General features: G+C 31.7%; 1 protein-coding gene across 8 annotated transcripts in view; it reads left to right on the forward strand.

Annotated features, from left to right (window-relative positions):
- LOC106663301 (AF4/FMR2 family member 4-like) overlaps positions 1–17,679 on the forward strand; it is a 144,145-nt gene extending 126,466 nt beyond the window's left edge. For all 8 annotated transcript variants that reach the window (XM_014388018.2, XM_014388014.2, XM_014388017.2 and 5 more), the window contains 12 exons: positions 4,062–4,188; positions 9,333–9,384; positions 9,462–9,532; positions 9,608–9,842; positions 10,251–11,698; positions 11,782–11,914; positions 12,137–12,312; positions 13,331–13,519; positions 13,830–13,910; positions 13,987–14,083; positions 14,372–14,699; positions 16,318–17,679. In XM_014388018.2, coding sequence (XP_014243504.1) covers positions 4,062–4,188; positions 9,333–9,384; positions 9,462–9,532; positions 9,608–9,842; positions 10,251–11,698; positions 11,782–11,914; positions 12,137–12,312; positions 13,331–13,519; positions 13,830–13,910; positions 13,987–14,083; positions 14,372–14,699; positions 16,318–16,442 — 3,062 coding nt within the window. In that variant the 3' untranslated portion in view covers positions 16,443–17,679. The remainder of the gene's footprint in view (positions 1–4,061; positions 4,189–9,332; positions 9,385–9,461; positions 9,533–9,607; positions 9,843–10,250; positions 11,699–11,781; positions 11,915–12,136; positions 12,313–13,330; positions 13,520–13,829; positions 13,911–13,986; positions 14,084–14,371; positions 14,700–16,317) is intronic.
- The last annotated feature ends 507 nt before the right edge of the window (positions 17,680–18,186 follow it).

Consider the following 18,186-nt stretch of genomic DNA (forward strand, 5'->3'; position numbering starts at 1 on the left):
ATTATAATCGTATCTGAACCATTTTCAGCATAGGAAAAGTTCGTTACTCGGCCGAAACTGACCATCAAACTCGTTTTACTATGTAACAAAATTTCTTAACGTTTTTAATCTATTGATAATTATGCGACTTCTAAACATATCGAATGAGTCAGTGAAATAAATTGGAACATTCAACGGTATAATTGTGTGTAACATTGCCAGTTTCCTTATTATTTTATGTATGTACGCATACATACCATCGAAAATAAAATGATGATAAAACTGTTTAGTTTACTTTTGGGGCCGGCAAACTGCACAGATCAACGCCGTTCTCTTCTTTGCGGTTATTTTCTTTTCCTTCTCGCATATAGTTAATTTTAATGTATTTTTATTACCAAGTTAGAATCACGTCAATTAGGCTTTCAGTCTTAAGATAACCGACTCTCTAGTTTTTCTTTACTTTTCCCAGCCTCCTTCAGGGCCTCGTCAATTAAGTATAAAAAATGTACATTTAATACACAAGCATATAATAAAAATATATACTTTTAAAACAGTTTAGTCCGGTTTAACAGTCCCACTGTCCCAGAGTTATGAATTTTCCTCAGTGTAATTTGGGCCAACTATTCATGCTAATGAAATACATTCACACACCATGATATTCCAAATACCATATAAACAAATAAAGTAACCAAATATTATTTAATCATTTTATACCTTTTTTTAAAGCAGTTTTTGGTTTTTCCATTAAGCAGGTTATTTGGTATGAACCAAATAAATTCATACACCTGCCTAGAGTACTCGATATTCTTCGAGAATCTAAGCGTCTAGCAATTCCATTCACGCTAATAAATTACATTCACACTGCCCCCAGTGTACACGATATTCCTCGATGTGTCCTGGGATCGAGAGGTCGGGCCCCTCCATTCTCGCTAATAAATACATTCGTTCCAATAAATTTCAAATGGACAAATATAAACACGCAAAGATCTATATACAGTTAAGTATATTTATAGTAGCCTGCCCATAGGCCATTATTGTTCCGAAAAACCAAAAACTGCTTTAAAAAAAGGTATAAAATGATTAAATAGTATTTGGTTACTTTATTTGTTTATATGGTAACAACCATTTAGTATGTAATCCATTGGAATAAGGTTGTTTACTAGTTGTAATGCTTATGGAGCATATCATTTAACCTTCAATATTTCTCACAATTTTAATAGATTGGCAATTCCAGAAAATGCTGCGATATATTTTATCTTCGATAATACGTAACTGACTTATTTATGCTTATCACCAGAGGCTCAGTTTTCAGTTGTTTTTTTCTTTCTAAACTGAGTTATATTTTTTATACTTTTTAACCATCTATCTATAAATATACAATTAACATGAAGTTTTTACATGCAAGATAAGATATAACATAGAAAAACATAACTGTATAATTTTTTATTCGTACAGCTTATGTTTGTTATATTTCAATCATTGAATTTTTATGGTCAAGACGAACTTGTAAAATTCTAGGGATTGTTAATTTTTTTTAAATCCTGTTCATTGCAATTATAACTAATCAATATCTAAAAGAAATATAAGCGTTTAGTCGAAGATGTGAGAGAATGGGAACTGGCCAATAACGATGTGAGCTCATCAAAAGGCCAGTAGATTGTACAATTTAATTTTCTCTTATTAACTCTTAAATTATTATTTTTATTAATGATTGGGCGTTCTATTTAGTTACTAAAGGGTTTTAACCTTAATTCACATAGTAGTTTTTTTAGAATATTTATTTTGTTTAACAACTTGTTTGGATCAGTTTTACAAACTGGACCTGATTTGATTCTGGAATATCTTTTTATTCACACAACCAGCCTGATGATGTAAGAAATAATAAATTTTATCCGCGTGCCAGTTGATTATGTTTAATTATTAAAATTCGCCGTTACTAGATATAATGTACACTCTGCGTGTTTAGCTTCAGTTAGGGTTCATTGGATGCGATATAACATGAGATGTTTAGACAAAGTTTATTTTAAAGGCGACCCGGACGAGAAAAAAAATGTATCCGATTCGTAAATAATTTAAGCAATTTGCCCAATTTCCGAAATTGCTGGTAGACACGAAATAGTTTGATAACGTGTTACCTCGAGGCGTGTTTAATGTTTTTCATAAATTCCGTTCCTTTTGAAGGAATAACATCAGAATTTTTCATATTAAAACTACTACATTTTTTTAAATTTGAAAATATAAATTTAAATTCTTGGAACATTTGTAGAAGTTATAATTGAGAGAATAATATATATCTGCTCGAAGGAAAGAAGCAGTGCAATGATGGGCTAGTAGAAATGATTGCACTTCAGAATTATTTAACATGGAAGGTTAATAGATCTATCTATTCCCCATCAATTATACAAAGAAGTAAATTACAGCCAGGATGAAAATTACATTTCCAACAACTGGTCGGGCTTAATAAAAGCGTTTATGAAACTGACTAAACTGTTATTAAATTTGAATTGTAAAGGATGTCGAGATGAAATTTATATTTTATATTATTTATATTTTGCTGTAAAAGATTTGTAATTATTTACTATAAAACACAGTTATTGTAAAAAGTAAATAAATGGAGAGAAGCGTTGTCGTAAGAGAGAAGAAGTAAAAGCTTTCTCTTGTTCATTATTCTTGTTTGTGTGCATTGACAATTTTGTACATACATCGAAAGCTCTTCAACTTTTAAGATCTTGTTTGTTTCCAGATTGTGTCATTTTGTTTAGTGTTATTAGGTCATTATTTTTATTATTACTCACTAAATATTTCACACGTAACTGCAAATAAATAATATTTTTAGGTTTTAGGCAGGTTTTTAGTTGTATTTGACGAGAATTTAATTTTCTTTTCGCTATCAGAATGGATTATAGTAAAAATTTCCATTTATTTGAAAAAGTACTACTTATGTGGAACTTTCTCAGCCGGCTCGAGGTCATGAAACCATCGGTTGTGGTGGCTCGAAAATAATGAAGGGTGGTGTTGCAAGACAGGTGGGAGACTTCCTGTTCAGATGTTCGCTTCCGGAGCTCATCTCTGGCCGATGTTAATTTTTTTCCCCCAAACTGTTACAGCCGATTGGAATTAATTAGGTTTTTATAAATGTCTTAAATAGCCGTGGGCGACCATGAATTCCTATCAAATACGTACTTAACAGTTTTTTTGTAAATCCAATAAGTCTCGTTAGCCAATAAGCGGTTTATATAAAACTATTAATGATCTAGTACTTTTAATTTATAATACTTCCTAGTAAGTATTATTTCATAGTATAATTTATGCAGTACTTATACCATTTTATTATATTTTTTAATTATCAAAAAAAGCATCTTTAACACTGAATTTTAAGTATATCACTACTTCCATATTTTCCAGGACATATTATTTCTTTTACTGTTTGCTTTCTCTTTGTCTCCATTAGTTAGTTTCCCCCACGTCTCTTCCAAGGACGTTCTTTGTGAAACGAATTGGTGAACTCACGAATCTCCTGTTTCCTCTCCGATCTTTTTCCTTCGGGTGTGTGTTATTAACAAGATATCTTCCACTTTCGTCGAAAATATTTGGGACTTCTATCAAAATGCCGTTGTGACCATTGTCAGGACAGTTTTCCTTGGAAAATGCTCTGTCTGTTTTTAAACTGGGTTTATTGTCACTCGAAATATTAACCCTGAAAGAAAATTAAATGTTTATTTTATTTACAGCAAGAATTGTGTATTGTACATGAAAACAATTAATGTACAATTAATTACATACCTTCATTTCATATCAAGCTGTACTAATCTTGTAATAGCTTCATGCGGACATAATGCAACATTGATGTTGAGAGTTGGATATTTATTATGTACCATTTGTTTCCTTACGCTTCAAACCTGCTGGTTTAGTTTAACAAAATATCACGAAAACCCATCTTATAAAACATTGTCTTGGCATAAAAAATGAAATGGTTTATTCAAATCTAATGCTTAAACACGACATACAATTCAAAATTGAATATTCCAATATTTGTCGATTTTAACTACGAGTGAACTAAACTTTTGACAATATTTTTACAGATAAACCACCAAGTGGGGGACAAAGGAATAGCCATGGAAGCAGGCCCATCAAGGGCAATCAATCCTCCCAGCAGTCAACGGCAGTACCTTCGGCATCTTCATATCCTGTCATAAGCACGACGTCGAAGTAAGTTTCACCTATCTATTTTTGTTGTTGTTGTTTTCGGAGGATGAAAGATTAAATTATATAAACAGAGGAATTGATGAAATACGCTGAAGTTTCCTGTTGATAATGTATACATTGAAATTTCATGTTGTTTCATCTTTTTTGTTTCATTCGCTTTCGAAGCGTTTTCATAGAATGATTCATTTCCTTGTTTTGCCCAGGATTTTACCACAAATAATAAAACTGTTTCTGTCTGAAAGTTGTGAAAAGGCATAAAATTTCTTTGGACATGAAAATTAATATTCTCGTTTCAAATTAGCGTCTAGAAATTTCATCTTTCAATTTCATTCTCGTTTCGAAGGCGTTCATGTGTAATCTTTGTTTCCTTCTTATTCGTGGTTTTTACACGGATAAACGATTTGTTTTATCAGACCGTTTTCGTAGACAGAATTACAATTTTATGGGACCAGAGGATTAATATCCTAGATTCAAATTAGTGTCTGGAAATTTCACCTTTTAATTTCATTCTCGTTTCGAAGGCGTTTATGTATAATCATTTGTTTCTTTCTTATTTATGGTTTTTATATGGATAAACGAATTGTTTTATCTGACTGTTTTCATAGGCAGAAATACAATTTTATGGGACCAGAGAATTAATATCCTAGATTCAAATTAGTGTTTGGAAATTTCACCTTTTAATTTTTCGTTTCGAAGGCGTTTATGAAAAATCATTTGTTTCCTTCTTATTTGTGGGTTTTACATGGATAAACGGATTGTTTTATCTGACCTTTTTCGTAGGCAGAATTACAATTTTATGGGACCAGAAAATTAATATCCTAGTTTCAAATTAGTGTCTGGAAATTTCACCTTTTAATTTCATTCTCATTTCGAAGGCGTTTATGTATAATCATTTGTTTCCTTCTTATTTATGGTTTTGACACGGATGAACGAATTGTTTTATCTGTACGTTTTCATAGGCAGACATACAATTTTATGGGACCAGAAAATTAATATTCCCGTTTAAAAGTTGAATCTAGAAATATCTTTCAATTTCATTCGCTTTCGATACGTTTTTTGTAGAATATTTCATTTCCTGTTAATCCTGATTTTTCCACAAGTAATCAAAATGTTCTGTTCAACTGTTTAGCGGACAGCAATGATTATATCAGTCCTGAAAATTAATATTCTCGATTCAAACTAGCGTCATGAAATTTTATCTTTTAATTTCATTCCTAACTCTTTCATTTCCTCCTGCCTCCTGGTTTTTCCACAATATCCTTTTGAATATACCATTGTGACAGGTGTGGTGGCAGGTGATTGTTGCAATATATTTTTACCTGGACGTAACTGCTTGTGTAATGATATGGTTTTTTTTCTGTTTCCTTCTTCATCTCTCACCTGCTTTGAGGCCATCTTCAATCAATTAAATACAAATTTACATGAAAACCACTAATCCATATAATACTTTTAAATGTTTTACTTTCAACTAGGGGTCTACTCCTGCGGTCTCTTGTATATTTATTAAAATTAAGAAGCTCGGTTGCCGCAAGGTTTAGTCTTTGACACGGTGCTCATCACTGTAAGGTAAAGGTCCCGGGTTCGAATCCAGCGGCCCTGCATTCGAACCCGACATACTTACAAATGGGCTTTTTTTTCAAAAACACCGGCACCTTGAGGGTTTATATGACCTCTGCTGTTGCGAACCCTCGTTTAAAAAAAAAAAAAATTACATGAAAACCACTAATCCATATAACACTTTTAAGTGTTTTACTTTCAACTAGGGGTCTACTCCGGGCTTCGCCGCTCTTTTTTTTTCATTGCCCACTCATCCCCTCGCGAAAAAGCCAGCAGGCGCTAGCTGTCGGAGGGTGGCGAGCAGAGCCCCGCTAGTTTTATAATAATCATAAGTTTTTGAATAAGAAAAACACGACAACTGCAAATAAATAAGCTCAAAAACTCACGCGGCTCTCGATTTTTGGCAGGGCAAAAAAACAACCTGTACCCTACTCCAACGTTTCGCTGAAAACAATATTTTCAACACTTTTTCTTTTAATTTTTATTGTATTTTACTGCCCATCTTTGACGTATACCTCGACACATACTTGTCCATGTTTAAATATTATGATTTTTGAATTTATAATTAAACTTATTTTCTCAAAACTTTGTCCTTGTGGCCAGCAAATGCTAGACGGACTCTGGGAATAGCAACCGTTAATTTTAATATAATAATGCCCCCCTCGTCTGCTCACCTCGAAACATCCTCGCGCAAATAGTTTCGGAGTGTGGCCTAGTATCCATCCATAAGGCGAAACAGTTGCGCGAGCGATTTTCGCGCAATGGAAACGCAGATAAAACTTTCCCTAGGACCTTCCCGTCCGTGATAAAAAAAAGTCCGTAACTTCGCGAATTGTAATCCGTTTTGAACGATGTTTTTTATTCGAATGGTCTTAAATAGCAGTTTAATGTTGTGTAAAAAAAAAGATACAGTACTCTCGGAAAATCTTTCACAATTTAATCCCAAGAAAAAAAGCATAAAGTAGCTAACTTACGGATTAAAATAAGTGCTGATAACAAATGTTTACAAATTTCAAATTAGGCTTATTTTGTAAAAAAAAGTTCCTTTTTCCAACGATGGCGTTTTCTTAAATTTTAAACTGATAAAATAGTGAGAGTAGTGGAAAATACTATTAAAACGTTGCATTTACCTTCCCGCTGTCTTTTTCTCTTTCCACACCATTAAAATCGTACAGGTCCTTCTCTCTCTCTCTCTCTCACACTTAAGCTACAACTTTTTTTTATTGTTATAGAGAAATTTAGATTTTCTCTATCAGTGTTTTTTAAGCCTTGTTATCGAACGTAAACACTTATTCCTACGTATTTTGTTATTGTCACATTTAATATCTTTCTGAATAAAAATAATGAATCAATCGGAATAATTGTTGGGCAAATAGTTTTTTATTAATCTATTTTTTTTTTCAAAACAATAAATACGTTTTACATAAATTACTGAAAACAATGTCCCGTTGAAACCGAACGGCCGGATGTTAAAACTTGTCTCTTTATTCTGTTCCCATTTGGATTTTGCACCTGTTTCAGCACCATCTGCGACCGAATGCCTGCTGTTTGTTTTTGTTTATTTACGTTTCTTTTTCGAGGTCTGCTCTGGTCTAATTTAATCAGACGAATATTTTATTTTAAGTAAACGTTCGTTTGTGTTGGAAAAAAAAATGTTATAGGCAGTTTTTTTGATATTAACACGTCATTTGACTCTGTTGACCATACAATACTAATTAAGAAATTATCTAGAATTGGCAACAATGGAGGAAACTGCTCTTAATCTTTTTAAATCATATCTTACTATAGGGCTCAGAAAGCTTAGAATAAGATCTTGCTGTAGTTATTATCAATTAATATGGGGTACCACAGGGTACAGTTTTATGTGCTATCTTTTTCCTTATTTATCATATTTATATTTATTTATATCGATTTATTCAAATTGAACATTTCTGAGGAAACGTTTAGTTACGCTGATGATACTACTATTATTTATTCAGCAAAAAATTTAAATGAAATTACTGACTCTGTTAATCAAGAATTTTTGAATGAAACAAAGAATGGCTTGATCAAAATTCCATGCTTTTAAATTTACAACAACTTATATCCTTTTGATTTAAAAAAAAACAACAAAAAAAACATTTATATATTCAATTAATAATACACGATTTATTCAATTAATTATAAACAAAATTTTCATTTCAAAAAAGTTGTGAACAATTAATAGAGTATATGTATAATTAAGAATAACTTGATAAAAAAAAATAAATGTTGGTAATACTCGATTTTTCAAAATAAAAAAATTGTATCAGAGGCGATTCGAACCCATGATCTTCGGATAAGTGCTCCGATGCTCTACCATTTGAGGTACTTCTCAACTTCTCATTTTGATTTCCCATTGTTATTCCAATCGTAAGCTCTCTCACCTTTGACACATTTTTCATTTTGAAAAATAGTATATAATTAATTGAATATATATAGTAAAAATAAAAATGATAATCAAACATAAAGAAAAGTTGGTACATACCGGATTTAAATAAAAGTAAAATTATTCTGATGTAAAAACATATTATATTGTTCCTACAAACCTCTTCATATTTTAACTAAAGTAAAATAGTTACGTGTTATTACTGAACCAACATTTAAACTTAATTTTTCAGAATGAAACATTGATAAAGAGAACCAGGAAACATTTACAAATTTTGAATTGTTAGAAGCATTTTTACCTTTATTAGTTTATTTTGCCCTAGCACAATCTTTATTATGTTATGGGATCACAGTGTGAGAAGGAACTATTAAGAATAAATTACATGCCCTAAAAGTCACTCAAAATTGTCTAATACAATAATTTTAAATAAACACAGAATATACATAACGAAGTTACTATACGATAAATTTAAAGTTTTAAATTTAAAACAATTATTTTTAAAATGTTCATGTCTTCGTATGTCTAAATATAAATTATTTCATAAATCCTTAAACTTACATCACATAAGAATTAAACTATTGCTGTGATTTACCAAAAATAACTACAACTAAACACTAATTTTTCTGATAGCAGGATGCTTAACTCTATTTATGCAAATATAATTAATATCAGTAATTTCAGAACATTGTTACAGTTACAAAAAATGTCTACATTCATACATTCTTGACTGAAGAGTTTAAATTTCTGTTTTACCCCTTAATTAATATTATTTTTGACTGATTTTATTATAATAAAAAGATCTCTGATGGCAGTTTATGATCAGCCTACATACTATTTATTTAATCAATTATTGCGCAGTTCAAACAGGGACGCAGCCCAAAAATTAGAACAGTCAAAATATTATAATAGTAATAAAAACATTAAGTGAAATCAGATTATAAAAAGTAAACAATGACAACATTCAAAAACACACATGTAAATAGAAAGAAGGAAAATCAAAGATTAAAATTTACAGCAGTTCAAGAGTAACATCTAAATTATTCCTTAAAAACTCGAAAATCTTTCACAATGGTATATTTTATTTTTAAAAAGAAGTATATATATATAAAACATTTTACAATAAATTTATAAACCTTTCATTATTAATTATTGTATTAATACAAACAATTTTATGTTTTTTCAGTGACTTAGTTCATGATTTGAGTATATCAGAAGACAGTGATGAAGATACGAAAGTAAGTAGCATAAAATAAAACCAACAAGAAATCACCTCAATTTACAATAATGTAACAATTTATTTTGTTAATTATAGTCAGTTACTACATCACAACAACCTGAGGTTAAACAAAGCCCAGGATATCCTGCAATGGATAAGTCTGCAATGTAAGCATATGCTTTTTTAATAAGGCATGTAAATTTTTTACCATGTTATATATTGTTTTCTTTTTTTGTTGTCAGGTTATCACCAGCTGTAAGTGTTGTACCTGAGCCTTTAGGGCCAATGTCTGCTTCCCCGCCTGGTGGGAGTTCTTCTAGTGATGATTCCGGCTCAGACAGTTCTGAATCAGATTCTAGTGCATCCAATACTGGTGGGCAAGATCTTGTGACTCCGATTCAAGAACAACGCCAGCCCTGCTGGGCTTTGAAGTCATTCTTACCGGCTCCGGCCAATCCTGAGCGCAAGACCACTCCAGTAAGTTATATAATTAATTATATTTTTGGCCGGCACTTATTTTGTTGTATGGTATTAGAGTGTATTGCAATATATTAGGAGCAATTATGTTCCTTTCTAAAGACAATTGTTAAACATAACAAGACATATATTAATAATGAAACCCGTACACAACTGTATGAAGTTTATAGATTCACTTGCATGGACTTTTGAAATGAATTTTATTTGTTTTGTGTGTATGTTGTAATATTTTAGTTGGCAATTATCAAAATATGAACATTGTTCTGCAATTGTCATGAAAGTATCCAATTTTCTTGAATAAGCATGCCCTTGTCCCTATTACAAATAAAAGTTCAACCTTTTGCCCTTATTAATATTAAAATTCTTGTATTTTTTTCTATTTTCAAAATTATTTTTGCCACTTTTCAGGAGCCACCAATAACAGAAAAGCCAAAGGTTGAAGAAGATTCAGAAATTGATATATCAGGTGTTACTAAGGCCCATCCTCTTTTGTCAAGTCTTTCTGATAGTGATTCAGAAAGAAAGGGGAAGAAAAAAGGCACCGAGAGACCCAAAAAGCGTAAAAGGGCGAATAAATTACCAGTTCTTTCTGACAGCGAAGATGAAAGTACACAAACAGCTTCAGTTGCAGAGCCCATTCCCGGACCAGAAACAAGGTTACCAACTCCTCATTCGACTACTTCTCCACGGATGCATCCAAAAACTCAGTCTGAAAGTGAAAGTGAGACGAAATCAAGACCGAAGAGAGAAGTCGCATTTCGTCGCAAGTGTAAACCCATTCCTGCTTCACCGAACCGAGTATCTTCATCTGAAAAGGGTAGAAAGAAGGCATCACAAATACCTAAGACACCTGAGAAGGAAACGAAGAAACAAAGTCGAAAAAGGTCGATCAAACCTCCTTATCCCCTCTCAGACACTGATGATGAATGGGTCAAAAGAAAACGAGTTTCTAGTTTGTCTGAATCAGACGATGAAGCTTGGAGTATAACTCCCACTGTCCGACGGCGAAGTAGTCGACGTTCAGTTAAGAGTAACTCAAGTGATCACAACCGCCGAGAGGTTTCTTGGAGTGCAAAACATTCAAGTAGCGATGATGAAAGACCCCCTCCTGTTCAGTCACCCGTCAAACCTGTCTCTAGGGTGCCTCCAGCTCCTGGAAAAAGGCCACAAGTTCTCAGTGAAAGTGACGGGGAAAAAGAAGAAAGCCCACCAAAACTAGACTCTGACGGACAATCCATTCAGGATAAGAAAAAGAACGACACTCTTCGCAAGTTGTTTTCAAAGAGAGACAACGAAGGTGGCGGTGGGAAAGGTGGGGGAAAATCAGGTGGTAAAGGAAAAGGAGGAAAAGCTGGCGTTATAGTGATAGATTGTAGCCCTGCAAGAAATCCAGTCCAACCTTCACCAAAACCTGAAAGTCCTCCAAGAGTTCCTTCACCCTCTCATGATGTAATTATTGAACCACCTGAACCAGATGTAAAGATCCCTCCTGTATGCTACATTGGAGGGAAACCGAGTGTTAAGTGTGTCATTCTATTAAATAGACTGTCATTCATACCATCTAAATCTAAATCAGAAGAAGTGAGGACCAGAACAGAGCTTGCAGACACAAGGCAAACTAAACGTTTAAATGAAGAGAAACCAACAGTGGCCGTTAGTGAGGAAAGTAGAAAAATTAAAAAAGAAAAGAAAGAGCGGAGGAGCAATAACAAGCCTCCAAAACCTGAAAAAATAAAGAAAGATAGAAAAGATTCTCCTCCAGTAGAATCTAAGGACGACGAAATAAAAGTACATCAAGCTGAAATAATAAAAAGACTCACTCCTGAGATAAAAAATGAAGCAGACCCTTCTTGCAGGTGAGATCATTTTTCCTGTGCGCTAAGCAATAGTCTTGTTACAAAAATAGTAACTTTTTTAATGTACATTTCATGTTTTTTAGCTCAACAAATGTCGGAGTAAACAGAGAGAGGGGAAACAGTTCTAGTTCCACCTCAAGTCATAACAGCTCAATGAGACATTCTTCGAAAAATTCTACTAAGAAAAAGAAACATGGGGAAAGGCCATCAGCAAGGGTAAATTGTTGAATTATCTCTCACAAAATTAACCTCAGCTTTTTTAAACTAATACATTATTACAAATTAATATTTACCTTTCAAAAATGATTTATGTTAGCTCTTCATCATAAACAAATTTTCTAATTAGTATTGATAACAGTTAATATTACCATACAATTTCTAGTCTTGGAGACTACATATTAAAAGACTTTTACATTAATATTGTTTTGGTTTTTTTAGTGTGAAGGTAGCTTAACCGATGCTCCGCCGACAAACCATGAACGGGAAAAAGAAAAGGACAATTCCCTTTTTGATAGAGATAAAATTAAAGAAAAAAATAAAGAAATACCTAAACATCAATATTTCTCATATTTTGAACAAACAGAGGATCATGATTTATCGGATACTGATGACAAGTAAGTTAAATTTTAATGCTGAAATTTTTTGCTCTGTTATGAAATAACAGAAAATTAAATTATCATTACATCTCTATTTATATATTGACATAAATTCAAATGCAAGTATTATAAAAACACCTCCCTAGTAACATATTTACATATTAATTTTCTATTATAACTTAGTTTTGTAAAGAATAGTCCTAAACAAAATATCTCATTTTCTCTGATTCATGATATTTATGCTAACAACCTAACCCTAATTAATACAATCTAACCTAAATTAACCCATGCACTGGTAACACTTGTTGGTACACATAGAATATCCAGTAATAAAAATCCTTCTTCTTAACAATTATATTTCCAATATTCCCCTTGTTCGCTTGATTTGTACCTTAGTAAATGATATATTATCCTGGCTTGAGGCTTGGAGGAGGAAAAAAATCCCTAACACTACGTAACCTAACACATCCCTAACATTAACCCTTACCTTCCCTTAATGCTAACCCTAAATAATGTAATCTGTCACCAAACCAAACTGTAACTTATCCTAATGTATCCCTAACCTGTTCATAAGATTAACCCTAAGTAACCTAACCTAACCCTAGCTTGTCCCTAATGCTAGCCCTACCTTAACTTTACTTGTGTCTAACACTGACCCGACCTAACCTAACCTCTACTCGTCCATGCAAACCCTATTTTATTAGTTAAATTTTATTAATGCATATTCAAAAATAAAAATACATAACAGCAAATAATCAGCTGTTCAATTCATCCCCACCATGTTGGTTACCTACATCCAGGTTTACCTAGGTACCTATGGCTGGGTAACAGTTGACTACTCTGCTATTTGATTTGATTTAACAGCTAACACAGGTTCAACTCTGTTAGATCGAGCAATGTTAAGTTGCTGATTCTAACAGACTTACATCATCATTTTTCTCGATTTAACACGATAGAACAAAGTCAACAGGGTTAACACAGAGATCATGAATACCCCTATTATCTTTCAATTTTAATTCTTTTGTACTATTTTTAGAGACCAGTATTTAAATGAAGCAAAAAGACTTAAAAATGGAGCAGACAAAGAAAAAGAACTAACTGCACAATGTCTGCAATATTTGGAAGCAAGCTTATACTTCCTCTTAACCGGAAATAGCATGGAACTTGATAGCAGTACAGAAAAAGCAGCTGCGACAATGTACAAAGATACTTTACATTTAATCAAGTAAGTTTTGCTGTTGATGTATATTAATAATTAATTATATTGACACTTGGACTAAACCAATAAAAGTTAGGTCATTAAATATACATAACTGAATTTTTCTCTTTTCGCTAGTAAAAATCCTAAAATTTTAAGTTGATGGTAAATCAATAGACAATCTAATTATATATTATACATTACCATTATGATAGTATACAGTTATAATAATCAATATTAAATAATAACATGTTAAATAACATTTTATGTTGTTGAGCCTTTCACTTTTTCTTTGTGTACTTTAAACTCTTGTATTCATTTGTATATGTTTTTTTAGCTATATCACGACAAAAATTCCATACCAGCAAAGTAATTCTACTTTTCAAGAAAATATTAATAGCAAATTGGTTGTTTTGAGGTAAGTTTTAGTTTAACTTTGATACCTTACAATCGGAAACATGAATTTGTTTATTTATTATTTTTATTTTCTTTAGTCTGAGGTGCCAGTCATTGCTGTACTTAAAGTTGTTTAAGTTGCGTAAATTAGAAGTGAAAGAATGTCAACGAATTATTGGCGATTACATGCAGAAGGTAAGTTCAGCCACTTTTATTTTCAATTTCCCCCTATTTGCAAACTTTCATTTTTTTTTTTTTTTTGCGTATCTATTTTCCCACTCCTCCTTGGGGAAATCAATTCTCTGAGGTGCTTGTTTCATTTTATAAATTTTTCATCAGATTTGTATACCAAATAATTCTGTATTATATCCGCTATTGGTAAAATCATATTTCAAAGCGATTATGTAAAAGATTAAAAAAAAAAAAAATAGTTCCTTCAATGTTTTTAATGAGGTTTTTTTTTTTTTTTTTTAATATTTACAGGCCAGTCCTCCCACAACTGTAGAACAGTGTGGTTCAATGGTGCAAGGTCAAGGGACCCCTTCTCCGCTTTCCCCAACTCCTTCACCAGCTGGAAGTGTTGGTTCAGTTGGATCGCAATCTTCAGGATACAGCAGTGGTGAATTAAGAGGTGGCTCTTCTACACAGCCACAGCCTCACCCGCCCATAGCTCCTTGTGGCCCATGTATGGCAGTGCCTCTACAAATCCACGCTGCACTTCAAAAACAAAATGCTACATTTCAATCATTAATAACATCGTACGATTTATGGGATCAAGCAGATGCACTTATCTACAAGGGTAGACACAAGGGTAAGTTTTGTATTATTTTTGTGACATTTTATTTCAGACAATTTTTTCAAATTATGTGTTCGAATCCCGTTCATGACTAATTTTTCATCTCAACCAAAAACCTTGGATAAAAAGAATAATTAATTGAAATAATTATGTATAGTATAAAAAAAAGAGCCTAATGCTCCCTGCGATAAAATATTATTCCGGTCCAGACTTTATAGATACCCTAGCTGAACTGATTTAATTGTTTAAAGTAATGGCCATGTACGCAACACAGTCAACATGTTAATGTTCTATACGATTAATGTCAGGAAAACAGGCTGGCCAGTTTAAAGGAAGGTTTATGTTATAAGAAAATTTTATGCGAGCCAATTATAAGTGCATTTGAAGAAATTTATCACTAATTTCAGAGATTTTGCCAACACTAGTCATTACAATATTTAATATAATTAATATTTACAATAATACTTACAATATTTAATATTTATGTTACAAGAGAATATTATGCGAGCCAATTATAAGTGCATTTGAAGAAATTTATCACTAATTTCAGAGGTCATTACAATATTCAATTCAAATATGAAGTGCATCCACAGCCAGGTTCCAATACTGTATGGCACCCCAATAAATGCCCCTCACTCCATTAAAATTATTTATCCATTAATCTCATTTTCTTCCCCATATACTTCAGCACCATCTGAAATTTGTAGAGCAGCTTAGGTTCATCAGTAAATAGTTCAGCTATTGCTACGAAAATCTGGGTGTACAATCATCCAGTACATTGTAGTTCTAATATTTGACTGGGCAGAAATTCATTGGCCTGTATTATTTAGAAGATTTGGATGGCTTCAACATGAAGTTGTAGAACTGCATGAACTACAGTTTAGTTGGATGTAGTTAATCCATTGCCGAAAATCATTTGTCAAGATACTCGTAACTCTCACTGCTTCTCTCTCTTAAAGTTTCATTAGGCTGTTGATAATGTACCTACTTGAATTTCTTCTGAAGTTTGTACTTGCCTTGCTGTCATATTGACAGTACAAAATTTCTCTGGTGTGCTATGCTGTTTCTTGTGCAGTTTCATAAAGCTATTGATAACATGTACTTCTTTGTGCTTCTCCTGAAGTTAGAGAACTGTGTGAACTACTGTCTGGCGGCAGTTTGCCCATACCGTAGAATCTGACTTTTTACAAAATCTACTTTAAACGCCTCATTGTTTTTGTAAGATTCGTTAGGCTCCTGAAGTTGAAGAACTACATGAACTACAGTCTTGTAGTTTGTCTATAAAAATTCATCCTTATTCCTTGTAAATAAATTCATTTATTAGAGAACCACAGTGGCCGAGAGGTCAGGGCGTCCTTGTATTTGCCACGCTAGTGGTTTTTTGTTCGAACCCAGCAGGACCTGGGCATTTTAATTGATAATGGGATAAAAAATGCAATGTAAAGTGTTTTGACATCTCACCCGGGACACCCACTGGGTAGTTGGATGTTAAGCCGTTTATGTGTTAGATACGGCTGTTTAATTTACTACATTTTTTATACAAGTTTTAATCACAAATTAATAAATTTCTGACCTTTAGAATTTTGCTTTGTAGGTTTTATGAATATATTTTTAACATGTATTTTGTTTTCAGAATTCTTCATTGAACTGGACCGTACTTGTGGACCATTGACCTTTCATAGCTCTATTAAAGATTTGGTAAAGTATGTGAAGGTCGGCATAAGTCGATTACAAGAATTAAGAAATGAATCTATGTGATTTCATAACTAAATTATTCAAGATAAAAGGCATGTTTCTTTCTCTGAGGGGTATCATTTAAAGAGGTTTTTTTCTATATACCTCAAGTGCCCAAAAATTATTTGTTATTGAATAAAATATTATTACAAAAAAAGTGGTTTTGCTTTAATTTATAAAGGCATAATTATTGTACATTGTTTAAATAATCATAGGATAAGTTTTCTTTGTTTATTAGTTGAATTGGTGATTGACTCGCCAGTTTTTACCACATGAAAGTTACCTTACATAAATGTAAAGTGCACAAATGGTTGTTGGGGTACATTTAAAATTGTAAAAAGAAATGTTGTTTATATTCATTGTTTTCCAGTCTTCCCCTATTAAATTTTAGATAATATAAATATTGTATCATGATAACTTTCTTATTGTTATGTAAGTTCATTAATTATTTGTACCTTTGCATTATATTTATCTTTTGATCACTTTTTCTAAGTGTAGTTTGTTTTTTTGTGAGTTGTTATTGACATTCGTTACTTTTTCTGTAAATAAGTAAAATTTAAAGAAGCAAAACCAAATTACTTTAAAATTCAATATATTTGAAAAATTTAAACCTAGCACATATGAAATTTATGTGGCATAGGTGTACACTATACACATTTGTACTGTGTAGGGACCAAAAGCTCATATTGTTTTTTTTAACCTTTTATTAAGTTGAGATTGAAAAAACTATATATTAAAATAAACAGTGGAAATGATACATATTTAGACCAATGAAATATTGAACACGGAAGGACAAGAAGGGTTGTAATTCTACAGATGAATTAACTTATGTAATAAACATATATCAAGAAATATAAATTTATACAATTGTTTATCCCGACATCTTTTTTTCATATTCTTTTTAAATTATATAAACTGAATGTTAAGGCAACTTAAATATTCACTTGTATTATTTGAGCTCCTTCCCTCCCATTACTAAAACATATAATGATAGCCTATTAGACCATTATTATAAGCCTTTTGATTTGATTCATATCCTGGAAACAAAAGATAGTGGCAAAAGTAGATTTATTTGAAACAAATGTAACTTTTACGATTTTTCTCTAATTATAGGGGAAAATGAGTTAGTTTAAACCCAGATTTTTCACTAAAAATAACAATGTTAGATCAACTTTCAAAAATAAGCTTTTAATTCTCATGCATTTTTCATTGTGTTACAAGTCATAATTTGTCATTTGAAAAAAAAAAAAAAAAAAAAAAATATGGACACGTAATTTAATTGAAACAAATTTAGCATAAACCAGTAAGCCAACACAATATTAACATTTCATTTTTAATACACCCAGTGATATTTTGCTATTTAAGAAAAAGGCTTTTTTAACTTTAAATAACTGACTAATTCGTATGTGAATTAAGGTACAATTAAAACTTAAATTTTAATTTTAAAAAAAGAAGAAATGCATGAACACAATTTTTTTAACCAGTCAATCACAAAAGTATTAATGAAATATTTTATCAATTTTATTTCTATACATCTGAAACTTTTTTTTTGGATTTTACATACATTTACAAAGTACATTCATGAACCAAATACAAAACCAAAATAATCAATCTTTCTAAAGATTTAACGTTAGAACTGAAGTTAATAAGCCCTTCTTTGACCTTTTAATGGTTCAATTTCAAATATGTACGTATTTATCAATTTAAACAATTTTTAAAAATATTACAAAATATGTCATTTTGTTTATCTTTCAAAGTTGAATTTGAA

The sequence above is a fragment of the Cimex lectularius genome, unplaced genomic scaffold, assembly GCF_000648675.2.
Source record: "Cimex lectularius strain Harlan isolate CLEC.00 unplaced genomic scaffold, Clec_2.1 scaffold221, whole genome shotgun sequence".
Lineage (NCBI taxonomy): Eukaryota > Metazoa > Arthropoda > Insecta > Hemiptera > Cimicidae > Cimex > Cimex lectularius.